At 36.4% G+C, this 25,722-nt stretch overlaps 1 protein-coding gene and 1 pseudogene across 1 annotated transcript; one reads left to right on the forward strand and one right to left on the reverse strand.

Moving 5' to 3' along the window:
- The first annotated feature begins 285 nt into the window (after nucleotides 1-285).
- LOC103439488 (soluble inorganic pyrophosphatase 1) lies at nucleotides 286-2,559 on the forward strand. The gene is made up of 9 exons (XM_029104805.2): nucleotides 286-425; nucleotides 859-981; nucleotides 1,229-1,257; nucleotides 1,373-1,438; nucleotides 1,545-1,652; nucleotides 1,786-1,851; nucleotides 1,935-2,055; nucleotides 2,138-2,219; nucleotides 2,343-2,559. The coding sequence occupies exons 2-9, from the start codon at nucleotides 861-863 to the stop codon at nucleotides 2,383-2,385; spliced, it is 636 nt and encodes a 211-aa protein (XP_028960638.1). The 5' UTR covers nucleotides 286-425; nucleotides 859-860; the 3' UTR covers nucleotides 2,386-2,559.
- Nucleotides 2,560-2,733: 174 nt separating this feature from the next.
- On the reverse strand, nucleotides 2,734-12,922 carry LOC103439453 (endoribonuclease Dicer homolog 1-like; annotated as a pseudogene).
- Nucleotides 12,923-25,722: the final 12,800 nt, after the last annotated feature.

Below are 25,722 nucleotides of genomic sequence, written 5' to 3' on the forward strand. Positions count from 1 at the left end.
TTACATTATTGCCCATCATTTTTTTTGTGTGATAGAAGACTAATTTGTCCTTTCACCATCTTTTGGTTGACAAAGAGAATTTTATTAATTAGTAGAGATAAATAATAAATTGAAAAATAAAAAAGTAGAAAATTAACCAACTTCGAAGGTTCAACGTAAGGGGTGGGTCTGCAGGTTAGCTACCTTCACTCATAGGCAGACACGACGCAATCCCTCAAAGTTTTGACCAACCCCCTCATTTCTCACCTCCATTCCCTCCCCACCTAATATATAAACATTTTGTATATTCATTCAATCATTCCATCCAATCATTCCATCCTTACAAGTTACAAGCACATTTGCTCTTCAATCCTTTTTATCTTAATTTCAAGTTTCTACATCAACAAACACCGGGAGCCTCAACCAGTCCCTTTTTGCACTTCTAAGTGCGTATATCATATTTTTGCCTCAACTCATGATTCTGTATTTTGTTTTATCGTAAATAAACCATGATTATTACCAAAACCCTTGTTTTTTTTTTTTTTTTTTTGCTTTAGATCTTTGTTTAGGCTTCCTAATCTTGTAATTAACGATCTTGTCTTTTATGGGGTAGTTCTTGTTCATCACTTTTTTTTTTTTACAGAAAAAACGTGTCTTTGATTAAGGGTAAATCACCATATTAATCACCCATTATAATCCTGTTATATTTACCTCAATATTTGGATTCGTAATTTGGTCCTCCCATGCAATGATTTACTCAAGTCTGTTCATTGTTTACTTATCAATATCCTATTTGTTGTCTGAATGTTCTTTTTTTTACTGCTAGCTGCATGTGATGTTTTACCTTAACCCTTTTACTTTTTACCTGCATATGGTTAGAGATGTCTGAAGGAAAGGAAGAAGAAACTAAAACCCAAAAAGCTCCCAAATTGAATGAGAGGATTCTTTCATCTCTGTCAAGGAGATCAGTTGCTGCACATCCTTGGCATGATCTTGAAATTGGTACCTACAGTTTTACCCTAAAATAGATCTCTACGTTTTGCTTTTACCTTTCTTTTTGGTAGCGATTTTGACGCGCCTTTTTAGTCATGCACACTAAATTGAATATTTTACTGTTTTTTACGCACTTACGGAAGTGCAGGAGGGTAGAGAGCGAGCGTTAAACTCACTAGCTCTTTTCTTTTGTTCTTTTGTTTCGGTTTTTTATCCCTGGAAGAAACTGATCATGATGCAAAATCTTTGTCTGCAGGACCTAGTGCACCCAATGTTTTCAACGTTGTATGTATCTGCTCCGTATCAAATAACTTGAGCCAAAGCAAGTGACTAGAGGAAATCCTAAATGCTATTAATAAAATGTTGCTAATTAATTGAATTGTTTGTTGGATTGGTTCAGGTTATTGAGATAACAAAGGGAAGCAAAGTCAAATATGAACTTGACAAGAAAACAGGACTGATTAAGGTGTGAAATTAAAATTCACAGCTCTGAATTACCTTGAGAATTACTTTCTGCATATTTCTAGTATCTAAGTTCAGATGGTCCTTAAATGTTTTACATAAATTCTCAGGTTGATAGGATTTTATATTCGTCGGTGGTGTACCCTCACAATTACGGTTTCATCCCTCGCACCCTGTGCGAAGACAATGATCCACTGGATGTTTTAGTTCTCATGCAGGTGATTTATCAGATTTTTTTACGTCATCATTTCAAAGAAATTTCGTTAACAAAATTCCATTAGAACGTAGCAAAATAATGAGTATAAGTAATGCAGTTTTGATGAGTATTTATATAAATCGATGAATAAACAGGAACCTGTACTTCCGGGTTGCTTTCTGCGAGCCCGAGCCATTGGAGTAATGCCCATGATTGATCAGGTTGAGCCTCTACTACTTCTTTCTGTAACTGTTCAGCTTTGTGCATGAACTTTCACGATTACTGATTCATGTTTTTAATCCAGGGAGAGAAAGATGATAAGATCATCGCAGTCTGCGCAGATGATCCAGAGTACAGACATTTCACTGAGCTCAATGACCTACCCCCTCATCGCCTTTCTGAGATTCGTCGCTTCTTTGAAGACTGTATCCTTCAGTTCACAATCATACTTTAAAACTTAATGCATCACTTTAGATGTTGCACCATTTTTCTTAACATACTGTATAGACAAGAAGAATGAGAACAAAGAGGTTGCAGTAAACGCCTTTTTGCCCGTTAGCACTGCTCTTGAAGCTATCCAGTACTCAATGTAAGTTTTATCTTTAGGAACCACAAGCTTCCGAGACATGGCGGTCGAAGATCTAATGTTTCTTGTTGCTTAAGAAAGAGATTATAAATTGATGCAGTGTCTAACTTGTATGTTTTGGTGCAGGGATCTTTATGCTGAGTACATACTCCACACCTTAAGGCGGTAAACACACAAGCTACAACATTCCACTAATTACAGATAAGTCATTTTGTCAATGGCAGAAGGAAGATTTCATGCAGAACTTCCCCAGTTTTACCTTTTCTGTTCTGGATAGTGATTGGTGATTGTTTGGTTGATTAATGAAGTTGAACGAAATCAGTAGAGAATGTTGTTTTCCAAATCTTCTCTTACATCGTATTGCTTGTGTGAGAAGCTGAAGTTTCATACTTTTGGTTCACAAGACTAGAACTTGTGACTTAATCCGATAAAGCAGAGACTGACTGCCACTAAACCAAATGATCAGGTGCATATATTCGTGATAGGTAAAACCACATTATATATTGGACCCCAATCATAACCAGCTAAATGAAACTTTGTTAAAATAATTTCCTGCTTGCATTTTCTACTTTTATTCAATTCGATAAGCTGTACATTTAGAACGCTTGAGGTAAGTTACAGCTTGTTCTTGGTAAACAGCAATGCTGAGGCATTCACAACCAGAAAAATAGAGTTGCAAACACCAGCACCCGTCATGCCATCATGAGTATAACTTATTTAAAAGTTCCAAAAGAAGAACTGCTGCCGAGTCCTTGGCCTTCTTAACACTGGGCATAGGCTCCCCGACGCATTCATCTGTCCATCCCCTGTCTGAGGTATTCACATGTACGGCAAATGTGAACTTCTTTGCATGTGCAGGGCCACCCTCATTTACACACCTAAAAATATAAACATATCAAACGTTTTGAGACAATAGAAAACCAACTAAATTTAAAATGGAATAAGAGCTAGAAAAGCTTGAATCCCTACAAAACTACAACTTCCAAATTTATCCTTGATTCCACGTACTTCTCTAGTGATAGTAAGTGTTGATGATGTGTTCAGAACTTCTTACCGGTAGGATGGCATGGGCCAATTTTTACGCAAGCATATGTCATTCAAGGTTTGTCGGGTAAATGTTTGACTACCCTTCTTCTTCTTCCCATTCTCTTCCTTCCCTTTTGTTTCAGCTGTTTCCTTATCTTTCAATGCAGCAAGTGCATTCCTAGCAGCCAGTTTCTGTGCCATCTTCTTTTGAGGATTCTGAGCAATTGCCATCTGGATGCCATCAATGAAGACTTCGACTGTAGCCACATTTCCACTTCGAGTGGCTTTGTATTCCAAGCCTTCAGCCTGTTGCTGGCATCTTTCTTGCAGCTCACGCACAGGATGCATTGGCAGTGTCTCTGGAGTAACCATTGGTTGCAACAGAGGCTGAAAGACCTATGGCCACAGAGACGGAAAAACCAGAAATTCATGGATTAATTTCCCAAACTCATCACCAAAGAACATCGAAAAGTAAAAATGCAGATTACATGCCTTGAGTGAGATCTACCTTCCAAACAGCTGCAGTATTATGTCCACTGTCGAGAAAAATGGCACCTGCAATAGATTCAAAAATGTCACCAAGAACCTTTGGAGCTTTGCAATCTCCCAAACCAAAGGAGTTGAACCCTGGCTTTGATAATTCATTTCCGACTTCTTTCACAAAGTCATTAATCTGTAAACAGAATCCAAAAACGCTAAATTAGGATTTAGGCTCTATGCTGGCAGCTAACCTGCCTAATCTGTACCATCAGCTCCCCCTTCAAGTATGAAAATCCAAAAGTTTTAAGGGTAAGAAAGGGATTTGAGTACCTGTTTTTCAAGGGCACTCGACCCATGCCGAAGGTGCACATGGAGATTATGTTTCACAGCAACACGTGCAAAGTTTTCATTGTTAACAGCAGCAGCTCGCAGGTCAGTCAACCTGCCTGGAGGTAGATTTGTGTAGGTGAAGAACAAGTGCCTTGTAATGAGATGATCTAAGACGGCATCACCAACAAACTCCAGCCGCTGATAACAGGATACTCCAGCAGATGGTCGAGAAGCATGACTAATGGCTTCTATCAAAAAGAACCTATCATTAAATTTAAAATTCAAAGCACCTTCTAAGGCATCAAAGTTGACACTCCTAAGTACACTCTCTGGAACGCTAGATGGCTTCGGTATGCACTCTAGCCCATCGGGATCAAGCTCTATCTCAATTCCAATCCAGTTCATGAGATGGTTAGCAGCATTTTTCCCACCTTCAACATAATAAACCCTGATAAGTGCTTCAACAACATCTGCAAGGGTCTTGCTAGAGAGGACTCTATAAGAACTCGAATCACCTTCAAGCTCCCCGTCCTCCAGCTCTTCATCCTCATATACATCACCAGTGCGATCCATTTTCCCTACAGGATTATCCTCGTCAAACAAGGATGATTCTCCGTCATTTGTATACTCATCAAAGACGGGTAACACCCCAGGAGCAGCCCACCGAGATGGAGAAAAGCGATCTGATTGAATATATGACTGAAGTCCTTGTTTCAATGCATACTGGTACAAAACCATGTTGCTAACCATTTGTTGCCTCATCCTAGTAAGCTGACCCTCGTGTTTCTGAGGGTATTTAAGAAATAGAAATCGACTAACAACCCATTTCAGGTAAGCATCACCCAGAAGCTCTGCTCTTTCGTAGCAAAATGTCTCCTGGCACGAAGCAGCTGTCAGGGCTTCCAAGATCTGTAGACAGGTAGGTAACACACGCTAACCAAGTAATTAATAGCCAGTTAAACTAAGCACTTGAGATGATAAAATACCTTGAAGCAGGGACAGGATAGTTTATCATATCTTTAAGTTCGTCTGCAAGCAGCATGCTTTCAACCCTTCTCATTATTGATGGTAGTCTCTGGCACCACGGACAAGTGATCCAGGCAATGGGTGTACTAAACACAGCTCAGGAGGGAGGAAAACATAGTACGTTTTGTCAAGAATTTCTTCAGATTCACCATCTTGTTCTGCATAAAAGCTCCATTAACTCAAAAAAGAAAAAAAATAGGTGAAATGTAAATTAATTTAAGCGTAATAAGTGAAGCATACCTTCTGCGTGTTCAAATCGCGGGGAGAGGAGATTCTTGCAATATGAGACACCGCGCCCTCTTATAAGAGGTTGTTGCTTATAGACCAACTCAACTCCATACCTATTTAAAGAAAGATCAAAAAGCCAAATGCACCCTATATTGTGCAAGAAGAAAGAAGAAAGCAATTCCTTCCAGATTATAATTTGGTGGTGTTTGGTTCGTGAAAAATGAAAACAATTTTCATTACCCCTGCAATGAAAATGAATATGTTTTCATTCACTTTCTAACAATTCTAAAAACAAAATGCTACTCAGGAACCCAGCACCACCTAGCTTTCCCCTTCTTCAAGCACGTAATCTTGGGCACATCAGCCATCCATTAAGAATCGACTCGTTTCTAGGTTTACCATAATAAATCTAAAAAGGCATATTAAAATAACTAAAAAAAAGATCAGACAATCTAGAATGGAAAAGCGTATCATACTTTTGCTTGTAATAATCAGCATATGAGCTGTACTCCACAGGGCCAAGGTAGCCTTCTTTCCGGGGGAAAGAGCTTTCTGCCGTCATATCATAGCATATTGAATCCACATAAAACCTCTTCCCTGAGTGAGCAGCTGTCACAATCTTCCCGACCAAGCCTTTTACACTGACACATGTAGTATCTGCCATAAATAACTTGTCTTTGGGAAAATCCACCAGCTTTCTAATTTTTAGGGCATTCCGATCAGGAATCAATCCAGAAGCTTTAACAACATCAAACTGTGCCACGGCTCCTCTGATACCATAGGTTGGATGGGATTTTTGTCCAAAAGCCATGCCATGACGCAATTTTGCAAAACCATACTCCCTTCTGTCTCCACCTAGCGTACGCTCATTTGTGCCAAGGCAAACATCAGGTCAAGCTCTTTGAAGGGGATTGTCCCAAGCCTCTGCACCATTTATATTTTCAACCAGATTCCAATCTATTTCTTTCATAGGATCTACAAACTTATCGCTAACCACAGGGACAAATAAATAAGCCTTTGCATGGTCCCAAGGAGTGGTGGAAGGTTCAACATCCACGTCCAGTACAATACTCATTAATCTTACATGAAAACTTTTAAGGGATGCCAACTGTACACAAGAAATTAAAAATTTGATTAAAAATCTGTAGCTAAAATCTAAACAGTTAATCGTTTCAAAATTAATCACATTCAAGTAGGGTAGTAAACTATCAACCTGACCTTCAGTAATACATATTGAACCCCTGAAAACAAGGGATGCATCTATGGTCATGGTTCAAGCGATAAATAGATCCACCGACATCGATAACACCTATTAACAGAAAACGAGTTAGCAAAGAATGGGGAATTAGAAACAGATACCATCACACCTAAAATGGCAACAAGGTACCTCTGCATCCAGTTCATTTCCTACTAGAACTGCGAAGTCCGAAACTTGAGTCAAGAAAGGATCTTTTGAAGAGCCAGAGTTTACACATTTCACGCCATACATGTAAACATGAATTAATTCCAAGTCACAGCCCAAATCTCTTCCGGATAAGATCCATTCTCCCTGAAATGCCAGAGAGTAAACTATGAATTCTGTAACAAATCTACGTAAGAAGCACGAACCTTCAACCAAATATCAGAAAAGATAAATCTAAAGCATATGACATGCAGGATGAACTTACCTTGAGGATATCAGCTACACCTTCGGGATAGAACTCTCTGTGCCTAGCAGTTCCAGGAAGTGGATCTCCGCCATCATTCTGGTCAACCTGCTCTTTTTCTTCCCCAACTCCCTTGTCCGGCAAGAGCATGTCAGTAAATGCTCCCATCTCATGGAGTTTCTTGCAAGCAGCCAAGCAAACAGCCTGCATGATGAGGAAAAGATAAGCCAAATCCTTGGATAATGTGAAGCAAAGGTATCATGATCGTAAAAAACAAAAGCATGCCTGCTGTGCAAGGTGCATTGAACTGGACACAGGACCCTCAAGTGTCTCAAATGGTGCGTTACAAGGGAGTTGAAGTTTGCATGAATATTCAGTGTGACCTCCTTGCTTCTCATGCCTCACCATAACAAACTCAGGACGAAGAATTGAGTACCTGAACAACAGATTTAAGGCAAAATCAGTAATATGGACCTATTATAGTTGCTGTGGCAAAAACATTACTCTGATGAAAGAAGAACCTGTCGCTGGGAAGCTGAGAGCAGTAGAAATGGATGAGTCCAACAGCAGAATTTAAGCTCACAACAGCACCAGTTGACTCCACCTGGTACACTGTCTCTGGCGTTGTATCCGCTGAAATTAACCTAGCACTATCTTTCAGATGACTCAGATCAGTTCTCTCTATTGCTTCCTTCCGTAAAGTCTCCTCACTATTCCTGGCATTCCTTAAGAATGCTTCCTGTGCCAGATTTCCTCTACAGGGCACCCGAAAGAAGAAGAGGGAATTTGATGTCAGTTATCATACGGAAAAGATAATGACCAGATTAAAGTACAAAGTGACAAATTGTTCACACAGAAAACACTTAAGTAATATTAGCCATTGTTATGTGAAAAACCATAGTGGTGACCATTACTGATATTAATGGTAATATGGAGCCCAAGCAACTAAGTACCTCTCCACCATCAAGATGTAATCAGACCCGGGTTTTCTAGCACGACCCCTGGACTGAATGTAAGCCAAAACAGTTTTTGCAAGGTCGAACCGAATAACAACATTGCACTGCCGTATATCAAGTCCTTCCTCGGCAACACTAGTCGCAACTAACAATGTTACCTACAAAGAAGTAAAAGAAAGTTTTAGACCGGAGAAGATTGAATCATGAAGACTGTCTTCCATTCAACTTTTGTTTATACATACACAGCCATCCTTGAATTTGGCAATAGTGTCCTGCATTTGGCAGCTTCTCATTTCCTGACTATTGTTGTGGCCGATAAGGCTAGCACACTTTATAAAACTTAAAGAAGGAAGTTCCGCGAAGACCTGCATGTTTGGAAGAACACTATTGGGTGAGGAACTTGAAACAAGAAATAATCAAAAAAGGCAAATAATATCTATGCATCATTTTTTTTTTTTCAAAAAGAACAATATCTATTAACAGATACAACCTTGGGAAGGACTAAAGCAGACACAACTCGCTCAACAAAGACGATTGCGCGAAAATCTTCTGTATGCTGATACTTGAGAAGTGTTTTTACCAGTGACTGCACTTTTGGAGTCACCTTCCCATCAGCTACAGCAGCTCCTATTACCACATCTACATGCTCCCCACCAGAGGCAACTACACAACACAAAGAGATAACTTTAGAAGAAGTGTCGATCAAATGGACTCCTTAACTCAGGGAATGAATGCTGAACAGCATGCTCGAAAAAGTAAACCACCCGACTAACCATGAGTATCCGGTAGCTCTCCTTCCTCCATCTCATCAGGATCATTTCCATCACAAGAAACACCATTCTCTGAATCTGCTACTTTCTTTTCCATGTCTGAAACAGCTCCCTCTGATAGTTGACATTGTAAGAGATTTACAACTTTGCTCAGGTAGGATTCCTGAAACTTGACATCAAGCTGGTAGTTCACCCTCTCGTCATTCTGTAAAGCTGTCAAGAAAGATTGTGCAACCTAGGAAAGAAACCGAATGAGCAATAGTTTCATAAAATGATTATATAACTAACTTAGGCAGAAAAATTATTAGTTGGTACCTTGTAAGCACACCACTGACCCAGTTCACCGAGCGCATAATTAATAGCCCTCAACTTTTGAATTAAGTTAACAGCCCCATCACTTTATGTTCTTTCCGAAACACCATACACTTGGCGCAGCTCTTCCTTGGCCCCAGCATCTCTGGCTCCCATAAACTGCCATTTACTTTTCCTAGAGCTGAACTTTGCAGCTTCTTCAACTTCCGCTTCCATTTTTTTTAGCTGCTCATGAAAGGACCATAAGCTAGCTCCTTTATCATACTTCACCACTGTTTCGGAGGGCATTGGAACATGCTTTTCAAGCTCCTTGCGGTCCTTTATGGTACAAACTATGGAATCTAGTTTACTTTCAAGATTACGAATCTTTATTGCACAATCTATTTGGCTGGAAACACCTGAATGGAACATAGTTATAAGAAGCATCAATATACAGTGATTTAAAACATTGCCATGAATAAACAAGAGTTGAATTTTCGATGTCGTAACTCGACAAAACAAAAGTACCTTTTAAATTAACGGGAGAAGCAGTCATTCCAAATACAGACGGTCTTTTCTCCTTTGGGGTTGTATGATAAAACTCAGACATCACTAAAGAATATGGATGTTTCTTCACAGCGTGATGACACTCATCCAGAATCAAGAGATTGATTGATTCCATTTTTATGATGCTGTGCCTCAGAATGTTCAACAGAATTTGAGCTGTCATTACCAGAACCTGCAGGGGAAAATGTCAAATTGTAATCAAGGAACCGAGGACCGAGCAGGAACCATCCTAAGCCACAGATTCAATGATGGGAGTCGAGCTATTGACATTCTATTCTTGATACAGTAACGTATTGCTATTGGATGCAAAACGTTTTAGCTAAAAACCCAAAGGATTCTTCAAGGGACATTCAGTTTTAGAAATTAATGCTACACTTCGGGATTGTTATTCTTCTGGATAAATTCTTGCTCTCCACCTTTTTCGGTTTAGATTTCATTTCCTTGTATTTTCAAACTTTTCAGTTTTAGAAATTAATGCTACACTTCGGGATTGTTATTCTTCTGGATAAATTCTTGCTCTCCACCTTTTTCGGTTTAGATTTCATTTCCTTGTATTTTCAAACTTAAGTTTGTTATTGTACACTGCCAGTGTACTTTTTGCACTCTTTCTCACTTTTCCCCCTATAATACTATCACTCAATTGCTAATGTGCACTAGACACATTAGAGGGGCAACTATGCAGACAGAAATTAGATGACGAAAGCCAACACTACGAACAACTTACAATAAATAATCTATTCTATTAAGAGAAGAGCCCTTGTCAACTTTTTTCCCCTTTTTTTTTCAATTTTGCCCTTACTTTTGAATACACAATATTGACAGGAGGATCGCAAAATAGTAATTTTGTACCTTTTGACAAAATGACAATCATATCCCTATTTTCCTATTTTACCCTCATTTTTTAGTGATGTTATTCCCACCCCAATATCTTATCTTCCCACTCACCTTTTAATCAATTTTTAATTACAAATTTGTCCATTTGCAAAAAGAATAATAAGGACATTAATTATCTTGTTTTGCTTAATTTTTTTTTTTAAAAAGTTGGACATGGGAGATGATTTGTCTACCTTAAACCCTAACTCATATTTTCATCTCCTTTCATTCAGAGAAAGTAAAAAAAATATCAATGGTTAAACAAGTGGAAGTGACGCTTCTACGGAAGAGGTAGACGATTATGTTTCCATTGAAACTGTAGAAGAATAATTTGTGTGTAGGTCATTTGAATTTGTCAATCGTATTTTTGAATTTGTCGTTGTCGATTTCTTTTGAATTTGGACACCTCTGTCGTTTCCATTTGAATTTGCAAACCTTAATTAGTGGTTTTCTTTTACATATTATTTGTTATATTTTTTAAGAGAGAATTTTAGAATTTCATATGTATGTATATATTAAAGGTTATTTTGGGAATAATAGTGGGTGGGGAAATAAGATTTTAATTTTTTAACTTTTTAATGTGGGTGGGAAAATAAGACAATAGGATGGGTCTAGTAGCGACAAAATGACAATCATATCCCTATTTTTCCTATTTTACCCTCACTTTTGATACACAATAACAAAAAACAATAATTATGTAATATTAAGATAAAATATGCATTTATTAAGAGAAACTGTCCCACCATCATTTTTTCATACTCTTTTTTAAATTTTAAAAACTAATCACACTCCTTAATAAAAAAACAAAAAACAAAATGAAATCGGCTAGTATACATTAAAAATTCATAAGCGAAGCAGACCAAAGTAATAGTGAGTGAAATGATACCACAATGTTTCACAGAAAAATATCATTAGAAAGTAAAAGTGCTCAGAACATAAGATGAGTAACAAAATATACAGGATATGTTCTAATAACTAAAATGGTAAGACCTACCTGTTTTGTGTCGAATTCATGCTGCCATCTTCGGGTGTCCCAGAAGTCTTGGCCCATCTCACCACAATAATGGCCCACTTGGAAACCAGTTCGCTCACGAATAACTTCTGCTTGCTGAATATGAACAAGACAAATGTATCATAAACTCAAAAGGTGCAAATTGCAATGGATGGACGCCACATAAAGTACTTCTAAGCGAAAAAAAAAAAAAAAAAAAAAAAAACACTTAAACTTGCGCATACATTACCTGATAAACAAGGGAAACTTTAGGAACGAGAAATACAGAGAGCATCTTTTTGTTCTGCTTTTGTTGCATATCATTGCAAACACTTTGCATGAGGAGAACGGCAATGAGTGTCTTTCCGGCCCCAGTTTCAAGAAAAGCTATTGTATTTCTCTTCTTTGCCTGTTCCAGCACATCCAATTGATACTTCCTGACTTGTTCCTCGGGAGTTTTTTCTTTAACCTCTTCAGGTTTCTTGTCAGCCTTCCCATTGCATTCTTTGTTTTTTGACATCGGCTATCCTACCCTCTTTGTTATGATCAGGTTCGTAACATCCTAATTGGAAAACAAGCTCATTGGTGCCAATTTATCCCTCTCCCAATAACCCTTTGCCTCCCTATCTCTACCACCCTCCCTCCTATTATAACTACCATAATTCTCTCTTCTCCTAATCCGATCTCTATCTTCTCTATCTCTATCCCTCCGATCAATATCCTCGGAATCACGAGGCCTCTTCCTGCTAAAACTTTTGTCCCTCATGTTATATTGCCCTCTACCGGAACTATACCTCCCATTCCTACCATTATCCAAAGCAACCCTCTTAGAGAACCTCTCCTCACCATCCATATCTCTCTCCCTCACAACCCCATTGCCCCTCCTCTTCCCATACGTGTGATAACCACTCCAATCACCCTTACCCTCTCCATTATCACCCTCCAAATTCCTCCCTCCTCTCCGAACATTGTGTCCAACCGAGTCATCAACATTCTCCCTCTGCACAACCACAGGTGGCTCAATCTTAGCACAACCATCAACAGCAGCATTGCCAATAACACCGTTGGCATTCACATCCAAGTTCGGATCAGTCACACCGGGAGGCCAGCTCCGCTCTTAATACTGTCGAGAAAGTGATCAATCCCCCCGAAAAAACCGCCCACCAACCCATCCTCCTCCTGGTTGCAGCCATTGCCATTAGCCGCCACCACCACAGGAGGAGGACCACAAACTGGAGGTTCACAGAACTCCACGAAATCACCAATTACATCACACGGTATGTCCTCACAAGCATCCAACCAGTACGAGGGCCGAACCGCCCCCTCGGTGGGAGCACCATTCCCAGTGTCCCCTGAAACCCTAGCCTCCTCCATTGCTAAACTCCAGTATATATTTCAGACTATATCTTTATAAATAATACGTATAACAATCTATATAACTAAAATAATTGTATAAAAATCTAAAATTCAGCTGAATCCAACCAAACAACAACAATAATTAAATCGAAATCGAAAGTCGAAGAGTGTTAGAGAGAGAGAGAGAGAGAGAGAGAGAGAGTAAGAGAGGAGTGGATAGACCGTACGGATACGCAGAATGAATGAATGATTGAAGAACAATGGTGGTCTTTCAAGAAGATACCCTAATTAAAGACCATAACTTTTCTTCCTTTTTATTCTTCTTATTTTTTGGAGATTTTATTTCTTCTTTCTGAGATTCCCACGGTCTATCTACGCCTATTCTGCTCTCTATCTCTCTTCTTCTTCTTCTTCTTTGACCGGACCCACACTGCTTCCTCCGTCCTCTCTCACTCTTGATTCCTTTGCTCTCTGCTTTCACATTTTTAGAGAGAGAAACAGAGCACAGAGAGGAGAGAGGAGAGAGGAGAGAGAGGGAGAAGGGCAAAAACTCTGATAGCGCGTTTACTAATCCGTAATCAAATTGAGAGGAATTGAATTGAGAAGGAATTGGATTGAAGAGGAATTGAAATGAGGTGGAATCAGAATCAGATTCTTGTTGAAGTTGTTTACTAAAACTGTTTGGAATCGGAGTAGGAATGATGTTGAGTCCATATAAGTTGTTTACTAATTCACTTCAATCGGAATGAAAACTAAGTTTATTACTACCCCGTCATCCTTGCTCCCTGATAATCTTCTTACCATCCCCCAAAAGATGGCGAGCATGACGGGTTGGGTTGGCGCTCGATGTTGGAGCGAACCTCCTTCCTTCCCCAATTGTCGCCAATGACAACCTGTTCTTCACCAGTTACATCTTCGAAACCCATCCTGAACCAGTCAGCTTGAGCCCCGTCATCGCCGGTGGACGGGATTGAGCAGGAGTCGGCCTCTGCTGAAAGGCATAAGGACAAGGTTAGTTTGGGTAGAAAAGTCGAATTCCTGATGGAGGCTTCTCCACGGAATCCAAATACCACCTCTATGGAGGGGATCCAATTCCGGGAGATTCAGGAGTTCAATTCCTGATTTTGTGTGAGCCCCACCTTGTTTCCGATTACTGAAATGTTTGGTAAACGGGTGAATGCCTCGGAAAAGGTGCAAATCCGTTTCTTCGTATTCCATTCCGGTTATGTAAACACGGCCTGATACCTTTCCCATATCGTACTTTTGATATTCCCTTTCTACCCTTTTTCCCTTTTTTATCCATGTTGCTAAATTCTCTCTTTGCCCCTCTAGAAATTTTTCGTTACATCCAAACTACGATCACGTGATGTTAATATTATATGTCTTATAATACAAATGATTGGTATATTACACTTTCAGGCCGATCACGCACTACTACAATATTAGCTTTAGGTGTCGGATGATCCTGTCGGTTAATAAGTCATTCTGACGGATAAAAAGTATCCAACACATAATTTATTTACTGTCGGATTAAAGTTACTTTCTGTCGGATATATCCGACAGAAATTTCTGGCGGATTTTTCCTGGCGGATTTAACCCTCAGTATTTTTGAATTTTTTTTTTTTAAATATTTTTAACGTATTCTGTCAGTTTTTAAGTTAATAGTGGCGGTTATAACCGACAGAAATTGACTATTTTATTATTTTAGTTTCTGGCGGTTATTATTTTATTATTCTGACGGTTATAACCGACAGAAATTGACTATTTTATTATTTAAAATGTTATATTGATTATAAATAAATAAACAAACAAATGGTTTAAATATTTTTTTTTTCACTCACGGTCCCGTTCACTAATCTCTGAATGTTTTTTTTTTGAGACTTTTTACACATGCTATCTCGGAGTATATACAAACATATTTGACTGTTGGATCGTTGAAACTAGTTTCGTAGAATGCATATCCTATCAAATTGCTAGATTTAACAAACACTTAAGAGTTAATGTTATACTTCCATTAAGTATAAAAAATTATCCACTAGTGTAAATATTTTAAATTGAAGATCGAATTTATTTAATACATTCTTATAGGGTCGAGGAGTGTAGCTGTAAAAAATTATCAAAATTGGAGCAAAAATAACCGTTAAATTATGATTTTTTGTTTATAACCGTCGAAAACTTTTGTTCTGTTACCTAATCTCTGAATGTTTGTTTTTTGTGATTTTTTAGGAATGCGATCTCGGAGTATATACAAACATATTTGACGGTTGGATCGTTCAAACTAGTTTCGTAAAATGCATATCCTATCAAATTGATAGATTTAACAAACACTTAAGGTGATGTTATACTTCCATTAAGTGTAAAAAATTATCCACTAGTGTAAATATTTTAAATTGAAGATCGAATTTGTTCAATACATTCTTATAGGGTCGAGGAGTGTAGCTGTAAAAAATCATCAAAATTGGAGCAAAAATAACCGTTAAATTATGACTTTTCGTTTATAACCGTCGAAAACTTTTGTTCTGCTACCTAATCTCTGAATGTTTTTTTTTGTGATTTTTTAGGTATGCAATCTCGGAGTATATACAAACATATTTGACGGTTGGATCGTTCAAACTAGTTTCGTAGAATGCATATCCTATCAAATTTATAGATTTAACAAACACTAAGAGTTAATGTTATACTGTAAATATTTTAAATTGAAGATCAAATTTTCTCAATGCATTCTTATAGGGTCAAGGAGTGTAGTTGTAAAAAATAATCAAAATCGGAGCTAAAATAACCGTTAAATTATGACTTTTCGTTTATAACCGTCGAAAACTTTTTTGTTCTGTTACCTAATCTCTGAATGTTTGTTTTTTGTGATTTTTTAGGTATGCGATCTTGGAGTATATACAAACATATTTGATGGTTGGATCGTTCAAACTAGTTTCGTAGAATGCATATCCTATCAAATTGATAGATTTAACAAACACTAAAGATAATGTTATACTTCCATTAAGTATAAAAAAATCATCCACTAGTGTAAATATTTTAAATTGAAGATCGAATTTGTTCAATGCATTCTTGTAGGGTCGAGGAGTGTAGGTGTAAAAAATTATCAAAATTGGAGCAAAAATAACCGTTAAATTATGATTTTTTGTTTATAACCGTAAAAAACGTTTGTTCTGTTACCTAATCTCTGAATGTTTGTTTTTTGTGATTTTTTAGGTATATGATTTCGGAGTATATACAAATATATTTAACGGTTGGATCATTCAAACTAGTTTCGTAGAATGCATATCCTATCAAATTGATAGATTTAACAAACACTTAAGATGATGTTATACTTCCATTAAGTATAAAAAATTATCCACTAGTGTTAATATTTTAAATTGAAGATCGAATTCGTTCAATACATTCTTATAGGGTCGAGGAGTGTAGCTGTAAAAAATTATCAAAATTGGAGCAAAAATAACCGTTAAATTATGATTTTTTGTTTATAACCGTTGAAAACTTTTGTTATGTTACCTAATCTCTGAATGTTTTTGTTTTTTTTGATTTTTTAGGTATGCGATCTCGGAGTATATACACACATATTTGACGGTTGGATCGTTCAAACTAGTTTCGTAGAATGCATATCCTATCAAATTGATAGATTTAACAAACACTTAGAGTTAATGTTATACTTCCATTAAGTATAAAAAAAATTATCTACTAGTGTAAATATTTTAAATTGAAGATCGAATTTGTTCAATACATTCTTATAGGGTCGATGAGTGTAACTGTAAGAAAAGAAATGGTGAGAAGTTAAAAATGGTGTGTCAATTAGTACTACGATTTAGTGGTATTCATCTTCCTTAGTACTACTAAGTATAAAAATTTAGTGTAAATATTTTAAATTAAAGATCAAATTTATTTATTTTTTTTAAAACGTATTCTATTTAAATACATATGATTTATTTAGGGATACTTTGGATGCAGTTCGTAATCCTTAATATTATTTGATTAAAACCTTAATAGTATTCAAAGTTTGATCAAGCTCCCTTGACTTTGTACACCTCATCATATTATTATTAATATTAATATTTATATTGTTTTGACATTAAATGTTTGATATTTTAGGAGATTTATAATCCTATAAATTTAAAATCCCTCGTTAAATGTTTAATATTAATGATGTTATTAATACCTAAGAACCTTGATCAAAAATTGAAAATAGGATTTTAATCAATGGAGTAGCAAAAAGAATAACGTGAACCTAATTTTTTCATTTATTTATTTATTAAACCAAACAATTATTATTTTATTGTTTAAAATTGTAACAAAATTTTAAGGGGGGGAATTTAAAATTTTGGGAGGGAATTTAAAATTTTGGAAGGGAATTTTGGGAGCAATTTGGCGGCCATATTTTTTTTTCTGTCGGTTATAATCGACAGTAGGTGAAAATTTTTTATCGGTATGTATTTTTTTAAAAATTACTGTCGGTTAAAACCGACAGTAATGAGCATTTTCCAAAATAAAACCTATGAAGGAGCTGAAAAAAGAAATGGAAGCTGAGCCATCTAGAAGAAGACTGAGAGCCCCAAACCCTCTCTCCGATTGCACCAACACCATTTCCTCCACCACCACCCTAGCCAGTGCCGCCTCTTCGCAGTCCTCATCCTCATCCACCGTCAAGCTCAAACGCCAGAATCCCATGGTCGCAACTTCAATCACTTTGTAAACAGCACATGATTCCTACAAATTTGAAGAACACTGAAATGGCCAGTAGGCTCACTTTGCTTCTCAAGGTAATCCCATCTTAAAGAGAAAAATTCCATCTTTATTATATACATATTGTATGTTTTCGTCGTTCTGATTATTTTCTTCAGTCTTGTTTTGTGTTTGGATGCTGAGAAAATTATTGAGAAGAAAATTCTGGGTTTCAAGTTCTGGGTTTCTTGTTATATTTTCAAGAAGTGCTCGACTCAATTGGGGAAAATGCGTGCGTGTGTGTATGGGGGTGATGAAGAACCCATTGAGCCAGTCTGTAAAGATATAGAAGAAAATGAAGGGGAAATTGATTTTGACCTTCTTCAGTCTGCTTGTCGACACAGAGAAGGACGGCCACCGGATTTCTTTCAACAACACTTTCAAAGAGGTGATTTTTCACACTGGGTTTTCTTGGTTTTGGTGGATTGCTGTGAATTTTTTTATTGGTAAGCTCATAAAGTGATGAACTTTCAAGAGAAGTTGGAATTTTCAATCTGGGTTTTGTTGCTTTTGGAGAAGTTAATTAGCTTTTGGTAGAGCCTTTTACTTTGATGGGAATTATTTGCAGAAGTCGATAACTTTCATGGGTTAATTAGTTTAGTGACACTGCATAATTTGATTGCACAGAAAAAATTGGGTGTTACTTGGGATGTTGATTTATTCGGCGAATTGCTCAAGTTTGCAGGTGGAAAAGAAAGGCAATTACAATCCAAAGAAGAAACATCCGCTGAAGAGGAACACAATGGCTGTCAAGCATGTCAGAGAAATGATGCAGAGGATCCGTAATTCTTTGAAAAAAGATTTCCAAACCATGTGTGACGAGGATGATGATGATACTAATCCAGAGCATTCGGATTGCAAGCAGCGGAAGGCAATGGTGAAGAAGAACAAGATCAAGAAAGGCACGGGAGGCTCGATGAAGACCGCGAAGAAGAAGAAGAGAAATGCTCTGAGCAATGGCTCAGACCGTTGGTTATGCAACTCATGTATTTATGATTACCGGGGATAAGGGAATTCGAACTTGAAACTCAATAATTGAAAATCATAGTGACTTGTTTTCTAACGTGTTTTGGCGTTTTAGTAGGCACATTTATGTGTATTAGGTGAATTTAAATTTGTGAAACTCATGAATTACCAAGGAAACCTTATTTGGACAACACGGGAGTAAAAATGAACTGAATTATCGAAGAGGTGTACACCAATTAATCCAGAAAAGAACATGCTGAGAAGAATAAGCATGTTGAGGTTTTCGAAGATTATGAAGGACTTGAATTATCGGTTGATATAAATATTTTTTTTTATTATTAAAATATTTTTTGTCGGTTTTATCCGACAAGAATGATTTTATTTATTTATATTAATAAATTCTCTGTCAGATTTAACCGACAGAAGTCCTGGCGGATTTGGTGTTTTCTGTCGGATAAAACCGACAGAAATCCTGGCGGATATAATATTCTCTGTCGGTTTTAGAGTATTTCCTGACCCTAGCAATTCTGTCGCTTAGTGTATCTGTCACTGCATCCATTTTCTGTCGGATTTTGCTTAAAATCCGACAATAATATATGTTTTTTGTCGGTTTTTGGACCGCCAGTTATAGGTAATTTTGTAGTAGTGACGTGATGTTAATATTCTATGTCTTATAATACAAATGATTGGTATATTACACTTTCAGGCTGTGTTGAGTACGAGAAAAGAAGTTCTGAGTTGGAAAATCACCTCCTTTCCTATGTTTGATAAATTAAGTTTGAAGAAAGAAATATTAATAAATATGTAATAACTGTCGAAAAATAAGGTAAGTATACCGAACCTATGATAGATGGGAAAAATATCTCAGTGTGCCGAAAATACGCTCTGATACACTAAGTATTATAATATAGGTGGTTAAAAAAAACTTCAAATATTTAACTATTTGTATTTTAACATTTGATGTACCGAGCTGTATTCCCAGCACATTGAAAACTCTTTCCATGGATTGAAGGTTTACATTTCTCCTTATATTCCATCATTTCTTGCTGACCTTGACATTAATTACAAAATTTTAGGAGAATATTTTCTACATATCAAACGCATCCTTAAAATATTACTTTATTTATTTTGAAAAACGACATTATCTACATTAGAAAAAAGGTGGGTTAAATCGCACAATGGGTTAGCAATAAAGTGATTCAAATTTGACGATAATTAAATGTAAAACATCTTATTACAAATGAAAAGAAATATCACTAAATAGTAGTATTAAATAACACGTACACTAATAAAATAACATAAACGCATATTATAATCTAAAACAGTAACGCTACATGACAGTATTATGTAAAGTGCCAACCCGCCTCAGCCTATTGGGCGTTGGACCTTTTTCTGATTTCGTTGGCGATTTTTTACACTGTTTGAACGTGACAAATTGTAGGACAACAACAGTCGGATTTCGGACAACCTTCATTTCCACTGGCTTTGTACTTTCCACTTGGTTGTTTGAGTGTGGACTGTGGATTGTGGAATCGCAGCCGGTGATCTAGGGGGGAATGACAGAGCAACCGCACTGTTCCTTGCGAGTCAACGGGACCTCCCGAACGTCGGATCGGAGACAGTGAACGAGATGGGAATAATGGGCGAGATCAGGTTGATATTGTACTTGATCAGATTTGGAATTGTGGGGCCTCCAGATGAGACTGGTCGTTACTGAGCTTTTCTTTTGGATGCATATATGGTGCTTGATAGTGTTATTCCCGAATATTTGCTCCTATCTTTCGTAACATTATTGTGATTCCAAATATTAATTAACTTTTTGACAAAAAAATAATAATTAACTTTAATGTTGTAGACTCAAGGGCTGGCTAGGAATTATAAAATGTTGGAATTTATTAGGTTTATTTAGGAAATTAATTAGAGATTTGATTTGATTTTGTAATAGGGTATTTTTGGCATTTACGCATTAGGGTTTCTTAGGTTTATTGCTCTATAAATAGAGCTTGTAATTTAGTTTGAGTGTAAGTCATTCACAATGTAGTCTCTTAGGGTTTTGTAGCCGTTTTGGCATTCTCGTTTGTTTAATAATATTCTTATTTTGTTAGTCTTATTCGTTGCGTACTCTGATATTCAACTTGGTATCAGAACGGGTTCGATCCTTAGAGTTCAATCCGTTCTCGTTGGTATCAATTTGTTTGCCTTTGTTGTCGTTTGTTAGATTTGTTAGTTGGTATTGATTGTTTGCAAGGAAAAGAAAAAAAGAAAGAAAAAACTGAACCGTCTGCACCCACTGCGGCTCCGCAACTGCACTCTGACCTCTACTTGCATCACATCTATTCCTTCATGATTTTTAAACAAAATGAGGAAGATCCAATTCGCAAGATATAAGCAAAAATACGAGAAAAGGAGGAAAAGGAAGAAAAAAATTGAAAAGTTGAGGTTTTAGCCCACACGGGCATGAAAAGCTTGGTTGTTTGAAGCTGCTGTTGCGCCTGGTTTGGAGGCCCACAATGAGTTTGTTCGAAAGGGTGAATTTGCACTAGCATGGAATTTGCACTGGCATTGGAATCTTGTACTTGCACCGGTGAAATTTCGTATTGAAATTGGCATCGGAAATTGGAATCGGCATCGGCATCGAAATTTGGAGGCTTGCATCCACATCTGCTTGTTGGCAAACTCATGTCGTGTACCGCCATGAGTTTGACGGGGGGTGTTGGAATTTATTAGGTTTATTTAGGAAATTAATTAGATATTTGATTTGATTTTGTAATAGGGTATTTTTGGCATTTACGCATTAGGGTTTCTTAGGTTTATTGCTCTATAAATAGAGCTTGTAATTTAGTTTGAGTGTAAGTCATTCACAATGTAGTCTCTTAAGGTTTTGTAGCCGTTTTGGCATTCTCGTTTGTTTAATAATATTCTTATTTTGTTAGTCTTATTCGTTGCGCACTCTGATATTCAACTTAAAAAATATACAAGAATGTTGTGGACTAGTTATTTTTAATAATTTTTGGTGTGGACTAGTATTTTTTAGTCAATTTTTAATGTGGAGGAGTAGATTGATTAGCTAAACTAAATAAGTACTCGTTTGATTTTTTATTTTTATTTTTATTTTTAATTTTTAGTTTTCAGTTCTAAATTTTGAGAACTCAAAAAAAAATAACTTTGATTTTTTTGGTTAAAAACTAAAAATAAAAACAACCCAAATTGATAAAATCTAATTATGTGCAATCAAGGAAAGGAAATATATCATCTTTGGATCTCTTCCACCAAAGTCACCAGATCAAGTAATCTTTACCCTTAAAATTTGATTCAAATGCTAAAATTATTATAACTTTTAAAGGGGGCCTTAGCCGTTAGATCAAATTTCAAAGGTCTAGATCACTTAATCTTGTGGCCTTTGTGGAAGAGACCGGAGAGGATCGTGAGGAAAACATGGTAATTGTCTTGTAACTTGAGGGAGCATTTTTGCTCACCACCATAAACTATGGTGTATGCTCATTATACACTTCACTTAACCTTGATTATTTTTTTTTAAATTAAAAAAGTAACAATTAATGTGAAAATTAACTAGAATGAAGTAAAATGACACATAACAAATAATTAAATGTATAGTGAATGTATATCATACATCATAACTATAGTGGTAAGCAAAAATACGCTTATTCCTCATAGTTATTGGTACTACACACAATACTTTCTTCATTCACCCTATTCACTTAATTTACCACAACAACAACAACCCAAAAAAAAAAGGAAAAAGAAAACCCATCTAGTCACATGGGTTGGCTAATAGCTATATGGACTGGCCCTAAAATATTTCTTTTGAGACGAAAATTATTTCCTAAGCCCCTTGCTAAGTGTTTTGGTAATGGGCCTAACATGATAAATAAATGTACTCTTACATATATTACCTATTTTTTTGCGGTGCACATGTCTGCATACTTATTTGAATAGAAACCGTTGGATCAATCTAGACGGTCAATAGAGAAATGAATGATTGAGTTATAACCGGTTGTTTATTTGAAAAATTATGCCTAAGTTTGAGTCGAATAGAGATTAAAGGTAACTCTCGGATTTTTATTTTTCAATTGGGTCTAATGGGTTGTAAGTTAACCACTGCTCTATATAATAACCGTCTAGATCAAACTAAAGGTTCTAATTTAAATGTGTATATAGGCATGTGCATTAGAGAAGGCCCTCCACATATTACAAGAGTTGTTTCTGTTATTTCTCTATGAACATTAAGGTATTTTTGTTTTCACAAACTTTATGTAAACAAGACAAGATGAAAACATACTCGCATGATAAGCCCAAGTTACGCTAGCTCCAAATGAAAGGAGAATGAAGGTATTAAGAAAAGGGTAACGCAACAACAAAAAGTCTTTGTTAGGAATGATTTTCGCACCCCTACTTTTTCTCATTTTCTTTTCATTTCTTCCAAGTTTCCACCACCAAATCATTCTAATCCCTAAAAGACCCAATATGTTCGAATAACGGTTGCTCCAATGGCAGGCTATCATTTTTAATTTTGTACGATCAAATTAGCTTTAATTTTTTTTATTTTTTATTTTTTATTTTTGCCAACGGAGAAAGATTAGGTGTATTAGCTCTTTAGAAATGGTCGCGTGTGAGGCACCTGCTCTCATCCGGACGGTTGAAGACCATTACACCCAAAAATCCTCCGGCCATCCCTCCGCCAAATTTATTGATAATAATGAGATTAGCATGTTAAACATTTGCCCTGAGTTAGAGCCTATCCAAGTCTAGAGCCGGTTCCGCCGTCTATACCCAAGTTTTTTTTTTTTCAAAATTACATTTATTAAATATTTCATCTAAAGGGCAAGCAAACAAACCAAAAAAAAAAAGGAACTTTAACGAAAAGTTTCCGGTACTGTTCATTTTAACGAAAAATCACATTTTTACACTAAAAAGTCAATCCTTGTACTATTCACTTTACCATTTATTTTGTCCTTATCATTAAAACTCAAAGTTTCAAGCCATTTTCATTAGTTTTCCTAAAAAAAATGATACAAAGAGAAGAAAAACAGAAGTTGAGTATACTTTGGTAGGTGGTTTTGGAACCCTATTCCGGTTTTTACTTTCTATGGTTTAATTCTGGTTGAAAAGGAACTTGGAGATGCAATGAGAAGTCGACTTTGGTGCAAATTAAGTACACATTATTTATTACGTACTGCCAAGGGCTCCCACCAAACCCCCCTTTCCCAACCCACTTTTCAAAATTCCCTGCTGCATGTGGATCACGCTTTCGTTCCCACATGCACAAATAACAGTCACAACCTGCAAGTATACAAATTGAGTTTCCCTTTCCATCTGCACAATTCGAGTACTCAAAAATCAACGTTTAAGGTGTTTGTGTTTTTAAAGAAATGGTAATTAGTGACTAGCTCTGTGAGGAATATGATCGAGCAGGTGGTGATCTACCATATTCTGATCTTGTTCCCCCACAAGTGCTGGTTACTTTAAATTAACTTCTTACCCTAGATCCTTATATGTTGAAGAACATAAAAAGTCCACATCGAACACTTGACGGAGTGGTTTTACTTGTAATTGCATTGAAGTCTTTTTCTTTTGTTGATAAAATTACCTCACACATGCTGACGTACGTAGTAGATGATTAAATTAAAGACAACGTTAACGCTTGATTCATTAGTAGTGGATCGATGAACTCTCTCTTTAAAAGTTTGACATTCAGCATGTGGCAATCTTCCATGTTTAGATCTTGTTCCCTACGGGTGCTGCTTACTTTAATTAAGTTCTTACACCGAGTCCTAGACTCTATTTTCATTAGAATCATCATCACATACACTTTTCTCATCCATTTGGGATCCACATGTATTTAGTAGCAATGTAACATTAAAATACCAATTAAGCAGGAATCGTAGCTGGGTTTTAATGGGTTATCTACCCAGCTAGTGCAAGAGATCCTCATATCACATGTCAAAATAACTACCAAGTGAAGAATTAGTGAAATTATGTATGTTTTTCTTTACCTAAATATGTCACTTATATATGCTTTCCTATATGCATATGTATCGGAATTTTATTTTTCTCATGTAATTCAGAATATTTTGAATGCCGTTAAACCAAATGGTAAGGTGCTTATGTGTAAATAAAGAGCCACTAGCTAGAGTACTTTTTTTTACAAAACTGACTTAATAAGAAATTCTAGAGTACATGCATACAGTGCTAATGTTGAATTTAACAATCAGATGTCCGTTGAATTTAAAAGGCAATGTAAACGGAATATTAATGTATAGTACAACGACTCCAATTTTATTTACCACATTTAACAACGGTATAACATTCTCACTCCACTTAAGTACCACGCGGATATTAATTAGAGTTAATATTCTATGATATTATAATTGTACGTGTTTGGAAGTATTTTTTAAAACAACTAAAAGTGCTTTTTATTCACCAAAAGCGCTTCTAATAGCATTTGGTAAAAAAGTTAAAGGTGCTTTTGTGTTGAAAAAAGCACTTGAAGTTCTTTCTAAAAAGGAAGAGTTGTTGTGTACTTTCTTCAAGAAGTACTTGTATTTTTTGTAAAAATTTTGATGTACTCCAAATATATAGAAACCGCTCCTAAGTATAAATACTTTTTAAAGAAGTATTTCCAAATGGGTCATCTAAATAAATAATCGTATAATATGTGACACACTTTGGGTGGAATGATAATGCTAGATCACGACTAAAAGTGATAAGTACAGGTATTTCCAAATAGGCCCTCTAAATAAATTATCGTATAAATGCATGGGCCTTCTGCTTAATTGAACGTATCAATTTGGATTGACATACCCCAATCCGGAATGTTCACCTGGATTCCAAATCGAGCTGTGTTGGTCGACACCGGAAGGTGACGAAGCCATAATGTGCACATGTGAGCGGAAATGAACCAATTTCACACGTGATGTCAGAACATAAGTAAAGTACAATAAGGTAGGATAAGGTTTATACCGTTGAGAGTATTTCCATAACAATGTTTTGCCAAAATGTCCTCGCCGCGAAAACTTTGGTACTAAAATCTGGAGGGGTGAAAAACAAGGATGAGTGGTTCTAAAAATAAAGCTTTGTAAAACCTTTTCGAAAATGTATAACCCCTCGCCGTAAAACAAGTATAGTTTCCAAATATATATACTACGTATAGTAAGAAAATACTTACTATAGCCTGCAATATCTCAAGAATCCAATACGTCACAATATTTTGTAAATAAACATCTAATGTCCGGTAATCACATAATCTCG

Source organism: Malus domestica, chromosome 07 (assembly GCF_042453785.1).
Source record: "Malus domestica chromosome 07, GDT2T_hap1".
Lineage (NCBI taxonomy): Eukaryota > Viridiplantae > Streptophyta > Magnoliopsida > Rosales > Rosaceae > Malus > Malus domestica.

Coding starts and splice junctions, on each gene's coding strand:
- LOC103439488 (XM_029104805.2), top strand. CDS start 861: ATGTCTGAAGGAAAGGAAGAAGAAACTAAAACCCAAAAAGCTCCCAAA. Junction 1,439..1,544: donor AGAAAACAGGACTGATTAAG/GTGTGAAATTAA, acceptor ATAAATTCTCAG/GTTGATAGGATTTTATATTC. Junction 2,220..2,342: donor GAAGCTATCCAGTACTCAAT/GTAAGTTTTATC, acceptor GTTTTGGTGCAG/GGATCTTTATGCTGAGTACA.